The 20,026-nt window shown below is 45.7% G+C and overlaps 1 protein-coding gene across 2 annotated transcripts in view; it reads right to left on the reverse strand.

Annotated features, from left to right (window-relative positions):
• esyt1a (extended synaptotagmin-like protein 1a) overlaps positions 1 to 20,026 on the reverse strand; it is a 124,145-nt gene that overhangs the window by 54,671 nt on the left and 49,448 nt on the right. Inside the window, exons 2-5 of one of the 2 annotated variants that reach the window (XM_067976547.1) lie at positions 14,661 to 14,702; positions 11,533 to 11,667; positions 7,860 to 7,933; positions 1,364 to 1,436 (exon numbers count right to left, since the gene is read on the reverse strand). In XM_067976547.1, the coding sequence (XP_067832648.1) occupies positions 1,364 to 1,436; positions 7,860 to 7,933; positions 11,533 to 11,667; positions 14,661 to 14,702 (324 nt within the window). Of the gene's footprint in view, positions 1 to 1,363; positions 1,437 to 7,859; positions 7,934 to 11,532; positions 11,668 to 14,660; positions 14,703 to 20,026 lie in introns of those variants that run through there. The other variant, XM_067976548.1, reaches the window with a different exon arrangement.

The raw sequence follows: 20,026 nt of genomic DNA on the forward strand, positions 1-20,026 counted from the left end.
TTATTACTTGGGCACTAGTGAGGTTAATGAGAATTTAATGGGCATGTGGGTGGGACTTGTGAGTGAGTTCATTGTGTCTGTGGGTGTAGGAAATGCCTGTGGGTGTGGTGTACATTTTGTCTCCATCTACGGCTGATGCCCACGTGCACCTGTTTGTAGGTGCATGCCTCTGTGCCTGTCCCTGTACGTGCCTGTGCCCGTCTCTGTGCCTGTCCCTGTACGTGCCTGTGCCCGTCTCTGTGCCTGTCCCTGTGCATGCCTGTGCCCATTCCTGTGCGTGCCTCTGTGCCTGTCCCTGTGCCCGTCTCTGTGCATACCTCTGTGCCTGATACCTTATTTGCATTGTACAAAATTGCTTCAATTTATTTTTGGAAAGTGCCTATTGTGGGCAGAGCAGCATTCATTTTTATTTCTTAAATCAGTTTTCCTCATTTCATAACTTCCTCACAATCATGTTACTTCTTTTTGACTGGAAGTGCAAAGTGGTCAGGGCCATCTATCACTCTCAATACTGCAGCTGGGGGACTGTGGTTGTTACAGTATGGGATACCACAGGTTTTTATTGCAATCTCCTCATGATTATGAAAGCTCTATCCAGGAACCCTGCTCAGAAGCACCGATGTTTAGGAAAGGTTTAATCCAGGAGACAGAAGAAGTTTGAAGTTGTTCCAACTAAAAATGATACTGAAGTTAATGTATAGTAACAAGGGACTGCTTTGTGAGCGCACTGTCTCCACAACCATCCCTTGAGCTGTCTTACTGTTCAATAAAGGCTTTCAAATCTTAAGATGCTGACATTATTTATTGGTGTGACCTGCAGTCTTACAAGAAATTGTAACAGTGACTTCTTCAGTTCAATCTTGTGCTGCTTGTTCCTTTATTTGAAAACTGATATCAATGCAGGGTTGTAACAACAGCTCTGGTGCTTCATTCTGTTCTCTATAATCAGTGGCTCTGGGCAAAGGGATTGGGTGACTGAATGGGATCATGAGATCTAACCTCCACACTCACATACTTTCCATCTGCAGTCCCATGACTGGGAATCTTGGCCAGTTTTCCCCCTCCTTAGCCTAGGCACACTGAGACAGGGTGTAGTGCCCCCACCGCTATGCCAGCTGCGGACAGTGAACGCAGCACGGGCCGAGAATCGCACCTGGAACCTTCCAGGTCTGTGTGGCTAAGAACTGTACCTAATGCTGCATTCGCCCAGTGGGCCAGAGCCAGTGAGCCAGAGCTCCATTCACAACATTTCAAACAGATTGGGGTTCCTTTTTAAATGTAATTTGTGACAAAGGCGCTATGAAACAGGGGCATAGATTTACAAAATGCTCGGAGCTTTACTATTTCCCATTAAGTGACCTACCTGAATACCATCCACTCCAGCTTTGCAGAAATACTTCTTCACTTCAACATTGATTTCACAGTCACCAATGTAACTACAGAGGGAAAGACAACAGAGGAAACCCCATTTTAGAGAATCTCGGAGTGTACAGTATATTGGCTTCAAACGCATGGGGCAGAGCGATGTCCTTTTTTGGATTCTTTAAGTAACTCTTTCAATTATGATCCAGGGTTATCAGTTAGTGAGTTGAAGGCCACGTGTTATCAGTGGTTTCGGGATTCACAGTCCTGATGTCAAACAGAGCAGCCAGTTACGTCAAAGGCATTAGCAGATTTTCTTGTGATTTTCTTTGGCCAGACTGTTGGAGGGAAGCGCTGAGGGGAGTCACACCTGTCATGGCCCAGTTACAGAGCAGCACTGGCAGAGGCCAGGGGTAGGTCATTAATTGTCCTCTCAGGTAGCGATAATGTTGGGGGGGGGGGAGGGGCTGAGAAAATGTGAGAGACTAAATTCAAATGAAAGCTTTTCCATAAATTTTGCTATTTTGAAAACTGTCCAAGCCTGTAGTTATAAAAACTTACTTTTTCCATGTTACTTGTGAGATACATCACATAAAATGTAGAAATACACACATCAAACCTGGGAGAAATTCTGCAAAAAGAGCAAAGGAAAGACTTGCATCTATGTAGCAATTTTCACATCCTCAGGACATCCCAAAGCGCTTTACAGGCAATTAAGTACTTTTGAAGTGTAGTCACTGTTGTAATGTAGGAAACGCGGCAAAACTACTTATTTGACTGTGAAGCATTTTGTGATGTCCTGAGGTTGTGAAAGGCACTAATGCAAGTTCTTTCTTTCTAATTAACCAAGTTGGGTTCCATGTTCAGGTGAAGCTCCATCCACAGCATTGCCATGCCCATAGAAACTGTGCTAGAGCAGGCCTGCTCTATAGGACCTCTTAAAGCTTGTAACGTTGATGCTTTGGCTGGATTTTCCCCAGGGAGCACTTTGAAGGAAGTGCATTGAACATTTTGAAAATATTTTTAGTTCCCTGGTGCTGCTTTTTTGCATGATCATTCCTTTTGCTGTGCTGCACTTGCATTTAAAGTGGCAAATAGCTGCAGTGATACAAGTGGCACCCAGGGAGGTTGGGAGGATGGGACTCGATGTGTCTACTCCCAGACTGCTGCATGATCTGGATGAGGAGACATCATCTGCAGGCCCAAAGGCACCTCAGAGGCACTTGTGTTCCCACCACTCCTACCTGGGCATGTCAGATGAGAACCATATTCACCACCTCTGCTTCACTGCAGACGCAGTGACCGAGCTGTGCCATCTGTTACAGCCTGATTTACAGGCGAGGTCTGTACATTAGGCTGCAGCAGATGATTACACAGCTGTTGCTGCCAGGATCACCACTGTATTAAGCTTCTATGCCACAGAATCTTTCAAGGCCACTGTGGATGGGCATCTACGAGATGGGTCAGCCTGCAGTTCATTCCTGCACAAAAAATGCCATGCTTGCCCAGGGAAACACTGTTATCACTTTTCCAGTGGAAAATAGATACAAACTGGAGAGGGCACATGACTTTACCATCTGGGAGGCTTCATAAGAGCCTGGGATGTTATAGATGGAACCCATATGGCCATTAGGTCTCCTCACAATAACTCCAGTGCCAACATAAAGAGGAAGGGATACCACTCCATTAACGTGCAGGTGGCTTCCCACTGCAACCATGCCACCCCGCATGTTATTGGCAGTTGCCCAGGCAGCACTCACAATGCTTTTATTCTGCAGCAATCCACAGCACCTGCATTGTTTGAAGTTGCTAAGAGAATGACCAGATGGCTCTCAAGAGACCAGGGCTATCCTTTGCACTCATTCCTGACCCCAGTTGGAAACCCCCCACACAGAAGCACCTAAGACGAGGCCCATATCACTGTTGTGCACACCACTGGGATGCTGAAGCAACAATTCTGTTGGGCGGAGTGCTGTACAGTCCATCCAAGGTCCGCAAAATTATTACTGCCTGCTGCATAGGCATAATTTTGCAATTGAGAGAGGGATGAAGTAGTCTGATTAAGGGCCACAGGAAGAGGGGGAGGAGAGGAGGAGGCAGAGATGGAGGGTCACGATGTTCAGGCAGGGAGAGTGGCCCAAAACTATGTCATACAGAACTACTTCTTGAAAACAACACTTACTCCCACCTACCATCTTTCACCAAATTGAGATTTCACACAGTTGCAGCCACACAAACATTGCATTCTCTGTTGCCAAGCTGATTTGGCAGGTTGCCCATCGTTCCCCGCCCTCACAGCTTTCAACCCCAAACAGCACTGAGACACCAAAATAAAGCTTCAGAATTTACTTCAGTGACTGTACAAAGCTGAAGTGAACTATTTCTGACACCCGTACTTCTCCTTGGTGACTGTGTATGGTGGGCTAGCTCCACATCTTAACCTTGAAGTGTGAGAAGGTATTCCCCAAGTGGGAGGAGCTACTGCGGTGGCAAGGGGAAGTGCGAGCCTCCTGGGATAGACGTGGCCCTGATCCACTGGATGTCCTTGCAACAGCTGGAGCTAGGTACGACAATGCAGTGGCTGCCAGGGCCTGTCCATTCTCGTACACGTGTTTAATCCTTCATGGGGTCTGGCTGGACTGGGAGAACGTGAGACACTTTGAGAGGAAGCCACCTCACCGGCTCCTTCTGCAACCATGCCACTGGTGATGGGCACTGCAAGTGGACGCCCGGCAAGCTACATGAGGACAGTCTGTTGGGTGTCTTGAATGCTGTTTAAGCCGGCCATCTTTCCAAACAATATCCTATTTGAAAGACAGCAGCTCCTACAACTGGATGCTGAAGATCTCCATGGTTTGAGTTACAACATTCCTGAGAGAACACAGTGCTGTCCTTGGTCCCTCACTGGTTGGGGGTCCCCTGCAGAAGGCTGTGAAGATGCCACTTGCTCCTTGGTACTCTGCATTTGAGTAAATCCCTCCAACAGCACTGCAGTGATATCCAAGGTGCTCTGCTGCACTATCTCAACTGCTGCATGCTGTTCATGGACATTAATGAACCTAATGCCTTGTGCTCCTGCAACAACTCATGTCCGAAGGCAGGCCCAGGAGGATAGCGAATGGTGTTAGGGCTCCCCCAATGCAAATATGCCCTGCATCTTGTATTGCATACAAGTCTGCTGCAGAAAGGGAGACATATTGCCCACCTCCTGTATCTGTGAGGGGCCAGGGGAGCAGAAAATTCTGGGTGCTATACCTTCCACAGAGAATGAAGCAGCAGGTGTAGAAAGGAGAGTTCACTTACCTTGGCACTACTGCGGCTGCATGAAAACTTCATGTACGTTTGCTCCAAGGTCCAGTAGATCTGAAACATCCTGTTAACCTGCTCTGCCAAATCCTTCCAGGCAGCCTGAACTACTGCATTTGCAGGAGGGTGGCCCTCTGCCCTCTTTTGTTGCACCTTCTGCACCAGGACATCCAGGGCTCCATCACCGAAGGGGACATTTTGCCCATGTTGCTTCTTCCAGCCATTATTCAGAAGTGCAAATGCTGCATTTCAGAGATGGGGCAGATTTTGCGCTCAACTGTACAAGTTGTACAGACGTAAATCAAGTGCAGGAGGCAGCAGGCAATTGGGCGATCTGGCCTTCTGCATGTTTTGTGTCCAATTTCTTCTGCCCACGATTTTGCATCAGTTGCTAGTATCCTTGCAGTTCTTGTCCCAGAGCCTCATTAAAGCCCCAGAATGCGTGTTAAAATATTTAAATGAATACCTGGTGCAATTTCCTGGTTTTTGCACTGGGATTCTGCTTTTTTGTCTTCAAAGCCTATTTTGAATGGGAGCAAGGGAAGCTCCATTTGCCATGGATCTCTTAAAAGGGGAACAGGCTTTGGATGTTTTTGTTGTTGCAGTGTTTTACTCTACCTTTTTGGTGCTGGCTTTCTGATGAAAGGTTTTTTCAAAATTTCTGAAATTTTTATTAGTGTATATATTTTTTGCATCATTTTTAGGGCCGCTATTTATATTCACTCATTCCGCTATGTTTATTCTTCAATGTCCTGAAAAAATGAGTCTGTTATTGCCCTCCAAGTCACTGGAAAAACACGAGAGGGCATGAAAAGGAATTCTTCCAATACCAACTGTCACAGGAGGTCAGGGAGCTACCAGGTGCAAGCTGCAGAGCCTTGTATATGGCAAGTGAGGGTGAAGTTAATGATGGGGATTGCTTTCGATGCACCCCAATTACAGTATTTCATGGTTGAAGTGAAACAAGATGAAAGAAGGCATGCCAGGGAGATCAGTAGGATCCCGAGCCACACGGGTTGCACCTACTGTTACGTCACCAACCATATCTGCAGATCTTAGCACACCCACCAAGCATAACTGCCTCTGCAGGCAACCAGTTGCAGAGCTTTGCCATCTGCTGCACGGGAACCCGCAGCCAATCTGCAACACAGGCAAGGCATTGTGAGTGGGAGGTAAGGTCACCACCACCCTCAACATCTCTGTTTTTGGCTTATTCCAGGCTAGCACTGCTGCATCAGCTAATATGCTGACTACACATGTATCAAACAGGTGACTGATGCCCTGGCCAGCACTTTCACCTTCTTTCCCATCAACTAGGAGCCTAACATGGCTGCCCAATTTCACCACACTGTTGCATTTGAGAAAATGATGGCAGCAATGTGGCCACTCGACCAGCAGGTTCCTGTTCCTCCACAGCTTGCACTGTGACCCACCCGGCGCTACCTCCTCAAGCTATGCTTGCACAAGTTGATGAGAGGGACGCAAGGTGCTGTGAGGTGCTGTCTTTTTGGGGGAGGCCTGCAGCTTCACCTTCCCCCAAATCCCTATATACTGTTAAATGCAAGGATCCCAGGGTGGCCTCCTCCAAGGGAGTTGGCTTGTGATTCCTGATCCCTTGTATTATGTACAAGTAGAGAAGGATTCTGGAGATGTTGTGAGCTGAAGGATCACATACACAGTGACAGACATGTGATCAACCCACAACCTTGCCTGGCTTTAGTAAGTGACCATGCATCATAAAGGTAGGTCGTGTTACAATGGTTGGATGTGTGAAGATGAGAGTTGGCCAAACTTTCAGTTGTTAGTTGCAGCTTGAATATGTTTCTTGTTGATATATGGGGATGCATGAGATACTAGGAAAGAGCTGTACGGTTGCATAAGGGCTTGGCCTGGGCAGTAAATATGGAGCAGGTTCACAGGTAACATTTTGTGGCATGCACACTTGGGCCGTGCCTGATACATGGTACTGTTGAGTAGTCTTATCTTGCCAGATTCCTTAGAGTGCCATGTTCGCCTGCATCTGTTCCTGGGATCTGCAGATCCTGTACACAGTGTTGAGCCTTGCTGTCATTTCCTGCTCAGCATGGTGATTAGCCTCCTTTTTTAAAAATCTGGACAATCACATAGCAAGTTCATAACACACTTACCAGAACAAAAAACAAAACATTATAAATAGTACTGAGTGAGTTGTAGCTTTAACATGGTCTTTACATCTCCTACATCCATCATCCATCTTCCTTCACCATTTGCTATTCAGTTCATTGCCATTCTCCTCACAAGCATGCAGCATCTGCCTCACCATTTGTACATAGAATTACATAAAAGTTACAGCACAGAAACAGGTCATTCGGCCCAACTAGTCTATATGTTTATGCTCCACACTTACATTTAATGGTAACGTTCAGTCAATGGTGATGCAGCTACTACATTATGCAACTATTAATCAAGCAGAATCCTGGTGACGCACTTGTCATAAAGTAATTTGAGAGGCAATGAAGTAATGACTTTGGGAAATGAAAACGGACCAAAATTAATGCAGGTCACATATGTGAGGCTCACAGATAAATTCAAATCTCTAAGTACTCGCAGATCGGCAGTTTCCTGCATATGGAGTTATAGATATATTATAAATTATCGTGTTGCATATATTTTCCTATATTCTTCTAGATTTAAAAACTGATAACACTGCAGTCTCAGTGAAGTGATGCCATATACCCTTTCATTTACTGCCCACTGCACCAAGTGAGCCCACCGCATAGCTGAGGGGCAGCTTGCTGGTGAATGGGAGTACACAGGAGCAAAACATGGGTTAGGCCCTCACTTCCCCACACAGTGAACCCCTGGTCTAAGAACATAGGATGTGAGAGAGAAGGAGAAGGTTGGACAGGTGAGTTTCCCCTGACTGTCCTTTTGCCTCCCCAAGCAGCATTGACAGAAGCCTCTGGGAGTGGCTTTTAAAAATGGGGTAACGCATTTCACTGATACATCCCAGTTTTTCAGAAAGTATTCGAGAAGGAATAGAAAAACAAAGTACCAGCATCATAGGGACTGAGCGGTGCCCTGGATTAGTATATCAAGCAGGAATAGGCAAATAAATTATAAATATGACAGCCAGCACATACTTCTACATGCAAGGAGCTTTGCCTGTGGCACTTAAGCAGGCAAGAGGAATTGAACAGTGAGTCAGTTACCTGATATGGAGGTCAAGTGTGACCTGGTGTTTGTCTGTACCTGTATGCACCTGTACTCCATGTACCTTCAGAGGCTGAAAGACATAAGATCATAAGACCATAAGAGATAGGAGCAGGAGTAGGCCATTCGGCCCCTCGAGCCTGCTCCGCCATTTAATGAGATCATGGCTGATCTGATTTTTACCTCAACTCCACTTACCCGCCCTTTCCCCATATCCTTTGACTCCTTTGCTGATCAAAAATTTGTTTAACTCAGCCTTGAATGTATTCAATGACTCAGCATCCACAGCTTTTTAGGGTAAAGAATTCCAAAGATTCACGACCCTCTGGGAGAAGAAATTCCTCCTCATTTCCGTCTTAAACGGGCGACCCCTTATTCTAAGACTATGCCCCCTAGTTTTAGATTCCCCCATGAGGGGTAACATCCTCTCATCATCTACCCTATCGAGTCCCCTCAGAATCTTGTATGTTTCAATAAGGTCTCCTCTCATTCTTCTAAACTCCAATGAGTATAGACCCAACCTGTTCAATCTTTCCTCATAAGACAACCCTTCCATACCCGGAATCAACCTAGTGAGCCTTCTCTGAACTGCCTCCAATGCAAGTATGTCCTTCCTTAAATAAGGGCACCAGAATTGTATGCAGTACTCCAGGTGTGGTCTCACCAGCACCCTGTACAGTTGTAGCATGACTTCCCTGCTTTTATACTCCATCCCCCTAGAAATAAAGGCCAATATTCCGTTTGCTTTCCGGATTACTTGCTGCACCTGTAGGTTGACTTTTTGTATTTCATGTACGAGGACACCCAGATCCCTCTGTACTGCTGTAAACAATTTTACAACACCAAGTTATAGTCCAGCAATTTTATTTTAAATTCACAAGCTTTCGGAGGCTTCCTCCTTCGTCAGGTAAATGTTCAGGAGCTCCTTGAAGCCTACGCATTTATACATCACAGAACAATACATGGTGTTTACAGACTACCCCTGCAACTGCCCGTTGCCAAGGCAATCACCGTGTTCAGACAGAGAGGTGTCACCTGCAGAACCCCCGAATACACATTCAACAAAAAAACAAACAGGAAAAAAAAACAGAGAGAGGCAGAAACATCCGGAAGGCAGAGAAAGCCAGCAAATGACCCATTATATTAAAAACAGATAACATTTGTTCGCTGGTGGGGTAACGTGTAGCGTGACATGAACCCAAGATCCCGGTTGAGGCCGTCCTCATGGGTGCGGAACTTGGCTATCAATTTCTGCTCGACCAACGTTGTCTACCTCATACGTTGCAGGAAAGGATGCCCCAGAGCATGGTACATTGGCGAGACCATGCAGACGCTGCGACAACGGATGAACGGACACCGCGCAACAATCGCCAAACAGGAGGGTTCCCTCCCAGTCGGGGAACACTTCAGCAGTCATGGACATTCATCCACCGACCTTCGGGTAAGCATACTCCAAGGCGGCCTTCGAGACACACGACAACGCAAAATCGTCGAGCAGAAATTGATAGCCAAGTTCCGCACCCATGAGGACGGCCTCAACCGGGATCTTGGGTTCATGTCACGCTACACGTTACCCCACCAGCGAACAAATGTTATCTGTTTTTAATATAATGGGTCATTTGCTGGCTTTCTCTGCCTTCCGGATGTTTCTGCCTCTCTCTGTTTTTTTTCCTGTTTGTTTTTTTGTTGAATGTGTATTCGGGGGTTCTGCAGGTGACACCTCTCTGTCTGAACACGGTGATTGCCTTGGCAACGGGCAGTTGCAGGGGCAGTCTGTAAACACCATGTATTGTTCTGTGATGTATAAATGCGTAGGCTTCAAGGAGCTCCTGAACATTTACCTGACGAAGGAGGAAGCCTCCGAAAGCTTGTGAATTTAAAATAAAATTGCTGGACTATAACTTGGTGTTGTAAAATTGTTTACAATTGTCAACCCCAGTCCATCACCGGCATCTCCACATCATGACTACCTCTGTACTGCAGCATTTTGTAGTATTTCTCCATTCAAATAATATTTTGCTTTTTTATTTTTCCTCCCAAAGTGGATGACTTCACATTTTCCCACATTATATTCCATCTACCAAATTTTTGCCCACTTAACCTGTCAATATCCCTTTGCAGACACTTTGTGTCCTCATCGCAACTTGCTTTTCCACCTATCTTTGTATCATCAGCAAATTTGGCCACAAGACACTGTTCCTTCATCCAAGTCATTGATATATATTGTAAATAGTTGAGGCCCCAGCACTGAGCCCTGCGGCACCCCACTAGTTACAGATTGCCATTTTGAAAATGACCCTTTTATCCTGACTCTTTGTTTTCTGTTAGTTAGCCAATCCTCTATCCATGCCAGTATATTACCCCCAACACCATGAGCTCTTATCTTCTGCAGTAATCTTTTATGTGGCACCTTATCGAATGCCTTTTGGAAATCCAAATATACTGCATCCATTGGTTCCCCTTTATCCACCCTGCCCGTTACTTCCTCAAAGAACATTTCAGAGGCATGATCAGTTCGCCAGTCAGCTACATACATCTTAACAACTAACCTTTCTATATTCGGAACCTATTTCAACCAGTTTCGTCTGCAGTAAACAGGCTTCTGCTGCTTACAGTAAAAGCTCCCTTGATGGCTCAGCAAATTTAGCAAGCGAACAGCTGAAGGCCCCAGATTCATTCCATGGTCAGCGCTGAGTTAGCTGTCTCTACCGGGACAGGGGTCAGAGTGTTAACAATTGACCTCAACGCCCTGCGAGAGAGAGGGGGAAATTGACCAGGGTTCCTCCTCCGGACTGTGATCCAGTGACCCTTTCTGAAAAGTGTACGTGCATAAATATCGGGTGAAGACAGGATCAGGCTCAGCTGTCATGGTCCCTGTGGTCAAAAGAACTTGCCGATACTTACCGCCTAGATTTGCAACAGAGCAACGGCCACTTGGATAAGGTATTGGAGGGTGGTCAGCGCCCGTGACCCACCAAGGTGAGCCCTCTGCTGTGTAAATGGTTCCCTGGGACATATCCCAGTATGACATTTCTTTCCGATAGAAATCAGTCACTCCAGTAAAGGTTTGTGTTTCTATTTGGCACATCCATCATTGACTGGATCATCCCGATGGGTATCTGGAAATCTACGCATACATTAATAATGGAGGCTGCATTCTACTGGAACCTCAGTAGATTTTTATTCTAGTCAATAATGGGGGAAGGTTGTAGAGGCACACGCGTCCTGTGTGTGCTTTACTGGGGAACGTCAGACTGGGTACCTTTTACCGCCAGTACTTCACCCCAGTATTAGACAGCTCAAAATGTTCTCTCCATGCATGACCCAAGATTGGAAGGGCAAACATGTATGGTTATCAAACGAGGACAGGATTGGACTCAGGTGTGATGCACTCTACAATCAAATAATCTGCTGATACTCACAGTCAAGGCTCAGACAAGAAGAACTGTCACTTGAGCAAGGTACACGAGGTTGCGCATGGAACTGCACTGCAACGTCTGTCAGCGCCTTCACAGGAGGAGAAAATTGGGGGAAGATGCAGCAAAAAGGGTGACAACTCAACGTACCCGTGGGGTTCACTATCAAACACCGAAGAAACCCACAGACACAAGCTACGTGGGAATTAATGCTAGTTAGAGGAACACCATTTCAATTGCACTGGTATTAAATTACCTTCACTCCAAAGCTGACTTTTGTGAAGGCGAATGTTTGCAGATGGTTGTTTGAAGTCCGGATAATAGGAGCGATGGAGTTCACCAACAGCTTCTCCAGGTACTGGCCAACAAATGGCCATGCTTGCTGCAGAACCTACCGATAAAAAGTCTCTCTGTTAGGTTGTTACATTTGTGAATTTACTCTTCGATCTAACAATCCCATCTAGTTCCAGGCAACACAATTTTTTTTTGTAAGTTATTGTTTGCCGCCTTCTTTGAACTTATCCCATGCATCTTCCCTAGGTGACAGGACAGTCAAACAATCTTCCTTTAGGACTTCAAGCTGCTCAGTAACTGGTTGCTAGTCTATATGTGAGAGCAGTCTCATGGAAACTCACCCTCCAAATTTACTTCTCTCCCCGAGGAAAAAACAAACATCTGGTCAGCCTCTTCCCAGGCCTAGATCGGTCACTCGCTGTGTGAGCAATCTCAGGGACGTACCTGTAACCTCTGCCACCATGGCCCAGGTAACATGCTTCTCCCATCTGTGGAAGAGTAATCTGTTTGCATCGATGAGCCCCAGAGCCTTGAAGACTCCCCAGAGCTTCCTTGTACTGCTGCAGCATTGAAGACTCCACTTCTTATTCAGCTGGTCAGAAAATTCCTGAGCAACTTAATCAGGGCTAACCCAAGTTGCATATCCAGGAATTAAAGCCCTGATTTCAACCTAACCTACCTGGTGGGAACAAAGCAAGTTTGGGTCAGATGTCCATTTTACATCCCATGTGATTTTACCCTCCATTGACAGGTTAAAAGCAGGGCTTAAGACTTAGGCTTGGCAGCTGTATTTGTGCCAGCATTCACTGTTTTGTATCTGATGAATGGCTGGCCACTTAATGTAGTTGTGAGAGATATATTTTTAATGTCCTTTGCTTCAGTGTACCTTCAAAAGGATTTTGAATGATTTATCTGAGGCAGACATTCTGAAGCTGATAGCGATTAGACAGGTCAGAGACTCCATGGTACCAGACAGCTATGTAACAAGAGTCAGTCTTACGTTGTGTGTTAGCACAGGTGGAGCACCTTTATTTTTGATGTTCTGAGGAGAATAGTAAAGTTTGTAATTACTGTATCATTCAATACTGTTCATTTACCTGCTTACTGTTCAATAACCTGTCTGCTATTTTGTAGCCTATGCCACAGTCTGATAGACTGTTTTGTCTTCTGCCTACTGAAGTGAAGGAGATAAAGTGAGCTCACACGGACAGTGATATAGTAACAAGGGTACGCTGATCAGCCCCTGCTCTCGCCTACATATTAGGTGGGTAACAGCACACTCCAGTTAGTAGGGAGTAAGAACTTGCTCACATGAGTGGGTTGTGGCATTGAGTCTGAGGAAAATAACTAGTGTAAAAATTCAACACAAACCAAGAGCTGCCTTTTCACTCCTGTGGAAGTGGTCATTAGCTGTGCGCAGAGTAGCCGTGACGCACGGTCTTTACAGGCATCCGTTGCCTGGACAGCCCCAGCCTCCCAGATGGAAGGGAGTGTATGGAGCCATCTGTTCAAAACACAAATAAATCCCTCCGTACAAATAAAGCATTTGTTCTGCACTGCACTCAAACTAAGGTCACACTGTGAACTAGAGTATTTACTTATCCTAATTACTGAACAAGAGAAAAATATAAACAGAACAATCTCCTAATTCTGAAGTTGGCTTAAAGTTGGCTTTTAGTTTCTCATTGCTCTATTGATCAGTTTAAAAACCTCTAATCCTTTTAGAAGGCTCTGTCATACTTTGCCCTGATCATTTATTCAGAGGACATGTCACGTGTATGGATACAATTACTTATTTATAAGAATCCTTTCCTATTTCTGCACATTCAGCCCCTGCTCCAGGGCACAGCCTGACTAAAAACTGAAAGATCTTCGGTTATCCTTCAATTAAGTGACATAATCCAGCTCCTCTTATGGCTGAGTGGGTAAAGGCACCACCTAGTGTGGTACAGAGCCACACAGACCTCAGGGACCCAAGTTGAACCCAGTTAGCTGATCTCAGCAGTTGGAGTGCTACAATTGGCCTCAGCATCCTAGGCTTAGGGAGGAAGGAAAAAATTGACCAGGGTTCCTGTTCCTGATCACTATCCACTAACTCCTATTGGACAACATGTGTGTGTGTGGATATTGAGTGAGGATGGAATTGGGCTCAGCTATGATGCCCCCCCCTCCATGGTTGAATTGCCTGCCAACATTTAGTGTCTAGGCTCACACGTGAAGAATGCTCATTTGGGAGAGGTTCCAGAGAATGGCTGGCACCCATCGAACTGTGCCCCTACAATGGGCAGGACTTCCAGGAGAGGAGGGGGGAAATTGGAAAGAGGAAAGAAACTAGAGACCTGTGATTTTTTTTTTAAATGAGTTTCAATAATCTTGAAATTATTATAAATGTAGGGCAGCATGGTGCACAGCACTTTGGAACTCCACACACGGTGCCAGAGTGGTAGGACGTGGGTCCGTGCCTACTACTTGCCCACACGATAAGCTTTACAATCTCAGTCATGTCGCTATGGAGGCATCAAGTGGAGAGGAACAAGAATCAGAGGGCGAGCTGCCCCAAGCTGTTCCCTGCACCTCCTAGAGACCAGTCAGATGCCTGCAAGTGGGTCTTCAAACTGACGTCTTTTCGAGGAAAAGGATGCGCCACACTGTCAACACCCGTAATTCACAAGAGCTTCGTTCGATGCTCCTGATTCAAACAGGAAAGTCGAACGCGCCACTTAAATTCGGCTTGTGGATTGTGAGCATTCAAAATATTCATGGAAATCACGGGATTTGCAAGTGTTGACTGGATGTAACGCTGGGAGATATCAAGGGGAAAAAGGCAATATTTAAAGAAAAAACTAAACAAATAAAAGTAATTCATGTAATAAAAATTGAAAATGAAAACTGATTAAATTGCAGGTCTTTCTCAGCTGAACTCATCACATTTGCCCATATCTGCTGTAGACGTGAGTTGTAGTCAGTGACGTCACGGGATGTGATTTCACCTTGTGCAGCCTCCCTGCAGGAACAACCCTCCATTGCACCATCTGCAGAGGCAGAAGAGGCTCCTCACAAAAGAAAAGTAATTAAAGAAGCAGTTCCTACCTTGTTTAACCAGTCTGCACGCTCAAGATCCTGGAAGTTGATCTGTGAAGAGAGAACGCATTGTCAGTGTGTAAATAAACTGATCAATAAATCAGTCCAGGGATGTCTGCAGAGTGACTTTGTTTAAAGCTCTCCCCAGAGTATCTCAGTGTTAATGCAATGTGTATCTTGTGACTAACCATCACAAACACCTAAGATGTGATTTTAGGTCTTCCCAATTGGCCGGAAAGGAGCGGGGAAGCAGTTAAAATGAAACGGCTCCATTTCCCGCCAATTCCCCATTTTAACGGCGCTGGTTTTGTTGACGGATTAGGCTCCTCAGGACTCCACATGAAAAGTCTGGCCTCTGCTGTCCCGGGCTCCGCCCCTCCCCAACCACAAAATGCTCGCAACACATGGGGAAGATTTTACAAATTAGTACTCCCAGCATGGAGTGTTGCGCATGGAGAACACATAATATGTGCAGGCCAGCGCGCCTCACACAATTTGCCATCCAATAATTTGAATTCCCAGTAAACAAAGCTCTACCTTGGAGCGCTAATTCATAAAACCTACCCTTACATACACTGTGGTAAGATTCCCTCTCGCTTCAATATTTCTCATTGTAAACACATTCTTTAGTTTTAAAGGAGGAAATTTTCACAAAGGCACTTATAATGTTGCTAAACACAAATGATTAGTGGAAATCTCACCCCAGTATTGGATATAACAGCAGTCAGCTGATAGTCAAAATAAATAAATCACTAATTCATTTTGTTCAAGTGACATATCACCTCGTACACTAATGATAACATCCACAACACAATATTATTTGTTTTTGCAAACAAAAATCAAACACGTTATAAATATTAACACTGTCCCACAAAACTGGCAGCCTCGATGTTCCCAGTCTTGATGGTTTGTCTATTGCTGAGTGAACTTTCCTGGTCGACAATACCACAGTTACAATATGGTACCAGTCCAGTGAGTTCCCGACCTCAGTCAGGCCTCACAGGATGAGAGGGGGGGAACAAAAATCAAGACACAAGCAAAGCAGTGAGCTCACACTGATGACACTGGAACAGTCCTCTGTACTCCAATTTCGTGGCTACAAAGGTCTGCGAACATAAGAACTCGTGGAATGAGAAAAGGCCATTCAGCCCTTCAAGCCCATTCCTTCCAGAGACTCTACTCAACCAGTGTAATCTCCCAAGGAAAGGTTCTATAAAGCTTCTCTTCACCCCCATGCCCTCAAAGGTAAATAAAGAAGAAAGCCAGAATACCCAGCTAACTTTAACATTCTGTGACCTGGGAGGGGCGAATAAAGAGAGAAAACTACGGTAATAGAACAAAAAAGGGATGACATCCATCTTGAGCAGTAACCCAAAACGGGAGAGAGAGATTTTCTTAGAAAATGGGCGGGGTGTAAAACAGGCGGGGTGTAAAACTGACAGCTGATTCGCTATTGCCCGTTCTGCACTGCCGCCAAAGACCAATTTTCACCCCCAAAATACCTACAAAAACAAAACCTAGAAAGACTTTATTCACAGAACAAATATGATGCACTTTGAAAAGAATTGACAATACTTAGGCTGACTTGTGCCTTATAGCTGTTCTAAAAAAAACTTTCGACAGGATTCTGGCAACTGTTTCGTTTCCAAGGCAAAATTCAGTGGAAAGTTCCAGAACTGCCACAAAACACACATGGCATCCTTCCCAGGATGCACTGCACAAATCAAAAACAATGGCATTTCCTCTTCCCCTCCCCCAGTGAAAAAATGCAAGGGTTCAAGACTGGATTCCTCCACAGCACAACAGTACATTGTTCAGAACACTTGGCAGAGGATTCTGGCAAATTTATATATCTATTATTTTTAAACGTTCCTAATCCATTGCTCTCCCCCTCAATTAAGGCCTAAAACCGTTAAGAAAAAAACAAGCTGGTTGTTTGAGTCAGAAAGTTGTGGGGAGAGGCTGACAGATTAAAGAGGCACTTACAATGGTAATGTCTATGTTTGAGGTGTGTGGGGGGGGGGGTGGGGGGGGAGAGGGAGAGGGGTGCTTAAACAGCTGCAGACTCCAGTTAAGTTATTTGCTCACACTATTAATCACTAGACTACCAGCAGCATGTAGAAGGCCATGGGATGCCACCTGTTTGGTTTTGTACCACACAGCCTGATTTTTGTGTGGGGTTGTCAGGAAGTTTCTAAACTGAAAATCAGACACCAAGGGCATAATTTTATCAGTGAAAAATGGGTGGGTTGGGGGCGGGGGAGCATTGAAAATTGCAACAATTTCAGACTCGCCCCCAACCCACCCATTTCTGGTTTTCACCGGAGCGGGATGAGAGGCAGGCAACTAACCCACTCCCAGGAGGCGAGTCGGGCCTCTAAACCTTTCAAGGAGGCTTTGGGCCTCCATTTTTCTACAGTTTCCCCCTACAGGGGTCCCCTGCGGTCATCTCCCTCCAAAACAGGTATACTGTTTTGGATACTGTTATGGGAGATGGCTCACCAGGGGAAGGTGACAGCGGCCAGGTTCATGGCACCGTGGCTGGCTCTGCTGCACAGGAGGGCAGGAAAAAGAGTGGCAGAGCTATAGTGATAGGGGACTCGATTGCAAGGGGAATAGACAGGCGTTTCTGCGGACGCAACCGAGACTCCAGGATGGTATGTTGCCTCCCTGGTGCAAGGGTCAGGGATGTCTCGGAGCGGCTGCAGGACATTCTGGAGGGGGAGGGTGAACAGCCAGTTGTCGTGGTGCATATAGGTACCAACGATATAGGTAAAAAACGGGATGAGGTCCTACAAGCTGAATTTAGGGAGTTAGGAGTTAAATTAAAAGTAGGACCTCAAAGGTAGTAATCTCAGGATTGCTACCAGTGCCACGGGCTAGTCAGAGTAGGAATGACAGGATAGCTAGGATGAATATGTGGCTTGAGAGATGGTGCAAGAGGGAGGGATTCAAATTCCTGGGCCATTGGAACCGGTTCTGGGGGAGGTGGGACCAGTACAAATTGGACGGTCTGCATCTGGGCAGGACTGGAACCAATGTCCTAGGGGGAGTGTTTGCTAGTGCTGTTGAGGAGGGTTTAAACTAATGTGTCAGGGGGATGGGAACCGATGCAGGAAGTCAGTGGGAAGTAAAGTGGTGACAGAAACAAAAGGCAGTAAGGGAGAGTGTACAAAACATGACCGGACAGATGGTCTGAGAAAGCAGGGCAAAGACCAAGGGAAGTCTAGATTAAACTGCATTTATTTCAATGCAAGAAGTCTGATGGGCAAGGCAGATGAACTCAGGGCATGGATGGGTACATGGGACTGGGATGTTATAGCTATTACTGAAACATGGCTATGGGAGGGGCAGGACTGGCAGCTCAATGTTCCAGGGTACAGATGCTATAGGAAAGATAGAGCAGGAGGTAAGAGAGGAGGGGGAGTTGCATTCTTGATTAGGGAGAACATCACGGCAGTAGTGAGAGGGGATATATCCGAGGGTTCGCCCACTGAGTCTATATGGGTAGAACTGAAAAATAAGAAGGGAGAGATCACTTTGATAGGATTGTACTACAGACCCCCAAATAGTCAACGGGAAATTGAGGAGCAAATATGTAAGGAGATTACAGACAGCTGCAAGAAAAATAGGGTGGTAATAGTAGGGGACTTTAACTTTCCCAACATTGACTGGGACAGCCATAGCATTAGGGGCTTGGATGGAGAGAAATTTGTTGAGTGTATTCAGGAGGAATTTCTCATTCAGTATGTGGATGGCCCGACTAGAGAGGGGGCAAAACTTGACCTCCTCTTGGGAAATAAGGAAGGGCAGGTGACAGAAGTGTTAGTGAGGGATCACTTTGGGACCAGTGATCATAATTCCATTAGTTTTAAGATAGCTATGGAGAAATGATAGGTCTGGCCCAAAAGTTAAAATTCTAAATTGGGGAAAGGCCAATTTTGATGGTATTAGACAGGAACTTTCAGAAGTTGATTGGGAGAGTCTGTTGGCAGGCAAAGGGACGTCTGGTAAGTGGGAGGCTTTCAAAAGTGTGCTAAGCAGGGTTCAGGGTAAGCACATTCCTTATAAAGTAAAGGGCAAGGCTGGTAGAAGTAGGGAACCTTGGATGACTCGGGAGATTGAGGCCCTAGTCAAAAAGAAGAAGGAGGCATATGACATGCATAGGCAGCTGGGATCAAGTGGATCCCTTGAAGAGTAATAGAGATTGCCGGAGTAGAGTTAAGAGAGAAATCAGGAGGGCAAAAAGGGGACATGAGATTGCTTTGGCAGATAAGGCAAAGGAGAATCCAAAGAGCTTCAACAAATACATAAAGGGCAAAAGAGTAACTAGGGAGACAGTAGGGCCTCTTAAGGATCGACAAGGTCATCTATGTGCGGAACCACAAGAAATGGGTGAGATCCTAAATGAATATTTCACATCGGTATTTACGGTTGAGAAAGGCATGGATGTTAGGGAACTTGGGGAAATAAATAGTGATGTCTTGAGGAGTGTACATATTACAGAGAGGGAGGTGCTGGAAGTCTTAAGGCGCATCAAGGTAGATAAATCTCCGGGACCTGATGAAATGTATCCCAGGACGTTATGGGAGGTTAGGGAGGAAATTGCGGGTCCCCTAGCAGAGATATTTGAATCATCGACAGCTACAGGTGAGGTGCCTGAAGATTGGAGGGTAGCAAATGTTGTGCCTTTGCTTAAGAAGGGCGGCAGGGAAAAGCCTGGGAACTACAGACCGGTGAGCCTGACATCTGTAGTGGGTAAGTTGTTAGAGGGTACTCTGAGAGACAGGATCTACAGGCATTTGGAGAGGCAGGGACTGATTAGGAACAGTCAGCATGGTTTTGTGAGAGGAAAATCATGTCTCACGAATTTGATTGAGTTTTTTGAAGGGGTAACCAAGAAGATAGATGAGGGCTGTGCAGTAGACGTGGTCTACATGGACTTTAGCAAAGCCTTTGACAAGGTACCGCATGGTAGGTTGTTACATAAAGTTAAATCTCACGGGATCCAAGGTGAGGTAGCCAATTGGATACAAAATTGGATTGACGACAGAAGACAGAGGGTGGTTGTGGAGGGTTGTTTTTCAAACTGGAGGCCTGTGACCAGCGGTGTGCCTCAGGGATCGGTGCTGGGTCCGCTGTTATTTGTTATTTATATTAATGATTTGGATGAGAATTTAGGAGGCATGGTTAGTAAGTTTGCAGATGACACCAAGATTGGTGGCATTGTGGACAGTGAAGAAGGTTATCTAGGATTGCAACGGGATCTTGATAAATTGGGCCAGTGGGCCGATGAATGGCAGATGGAGTTTAATTTAGATCAATGTGAGGTGATGCATTTTGGTAGATCGAATCGGGCCAGGACCTACTCCGTT

The sequence above is a fragment of the Heptranchias perlo genome, chromosome X (genome assembly GCF_035084215.1).
Source record: "Heptranchias perlo isolate sHepPer1 chromosome X, sHepPer1.hap1, whole genome shotgun sequence".
NCBI classification, from domain to species: domain Eukaryota; kingdom Metazoa; phylum Chordata; class Chondrichthyes; order Hexanchiformes; family Hexanchidae; genus Heptranchias; species Heptranchias perlo.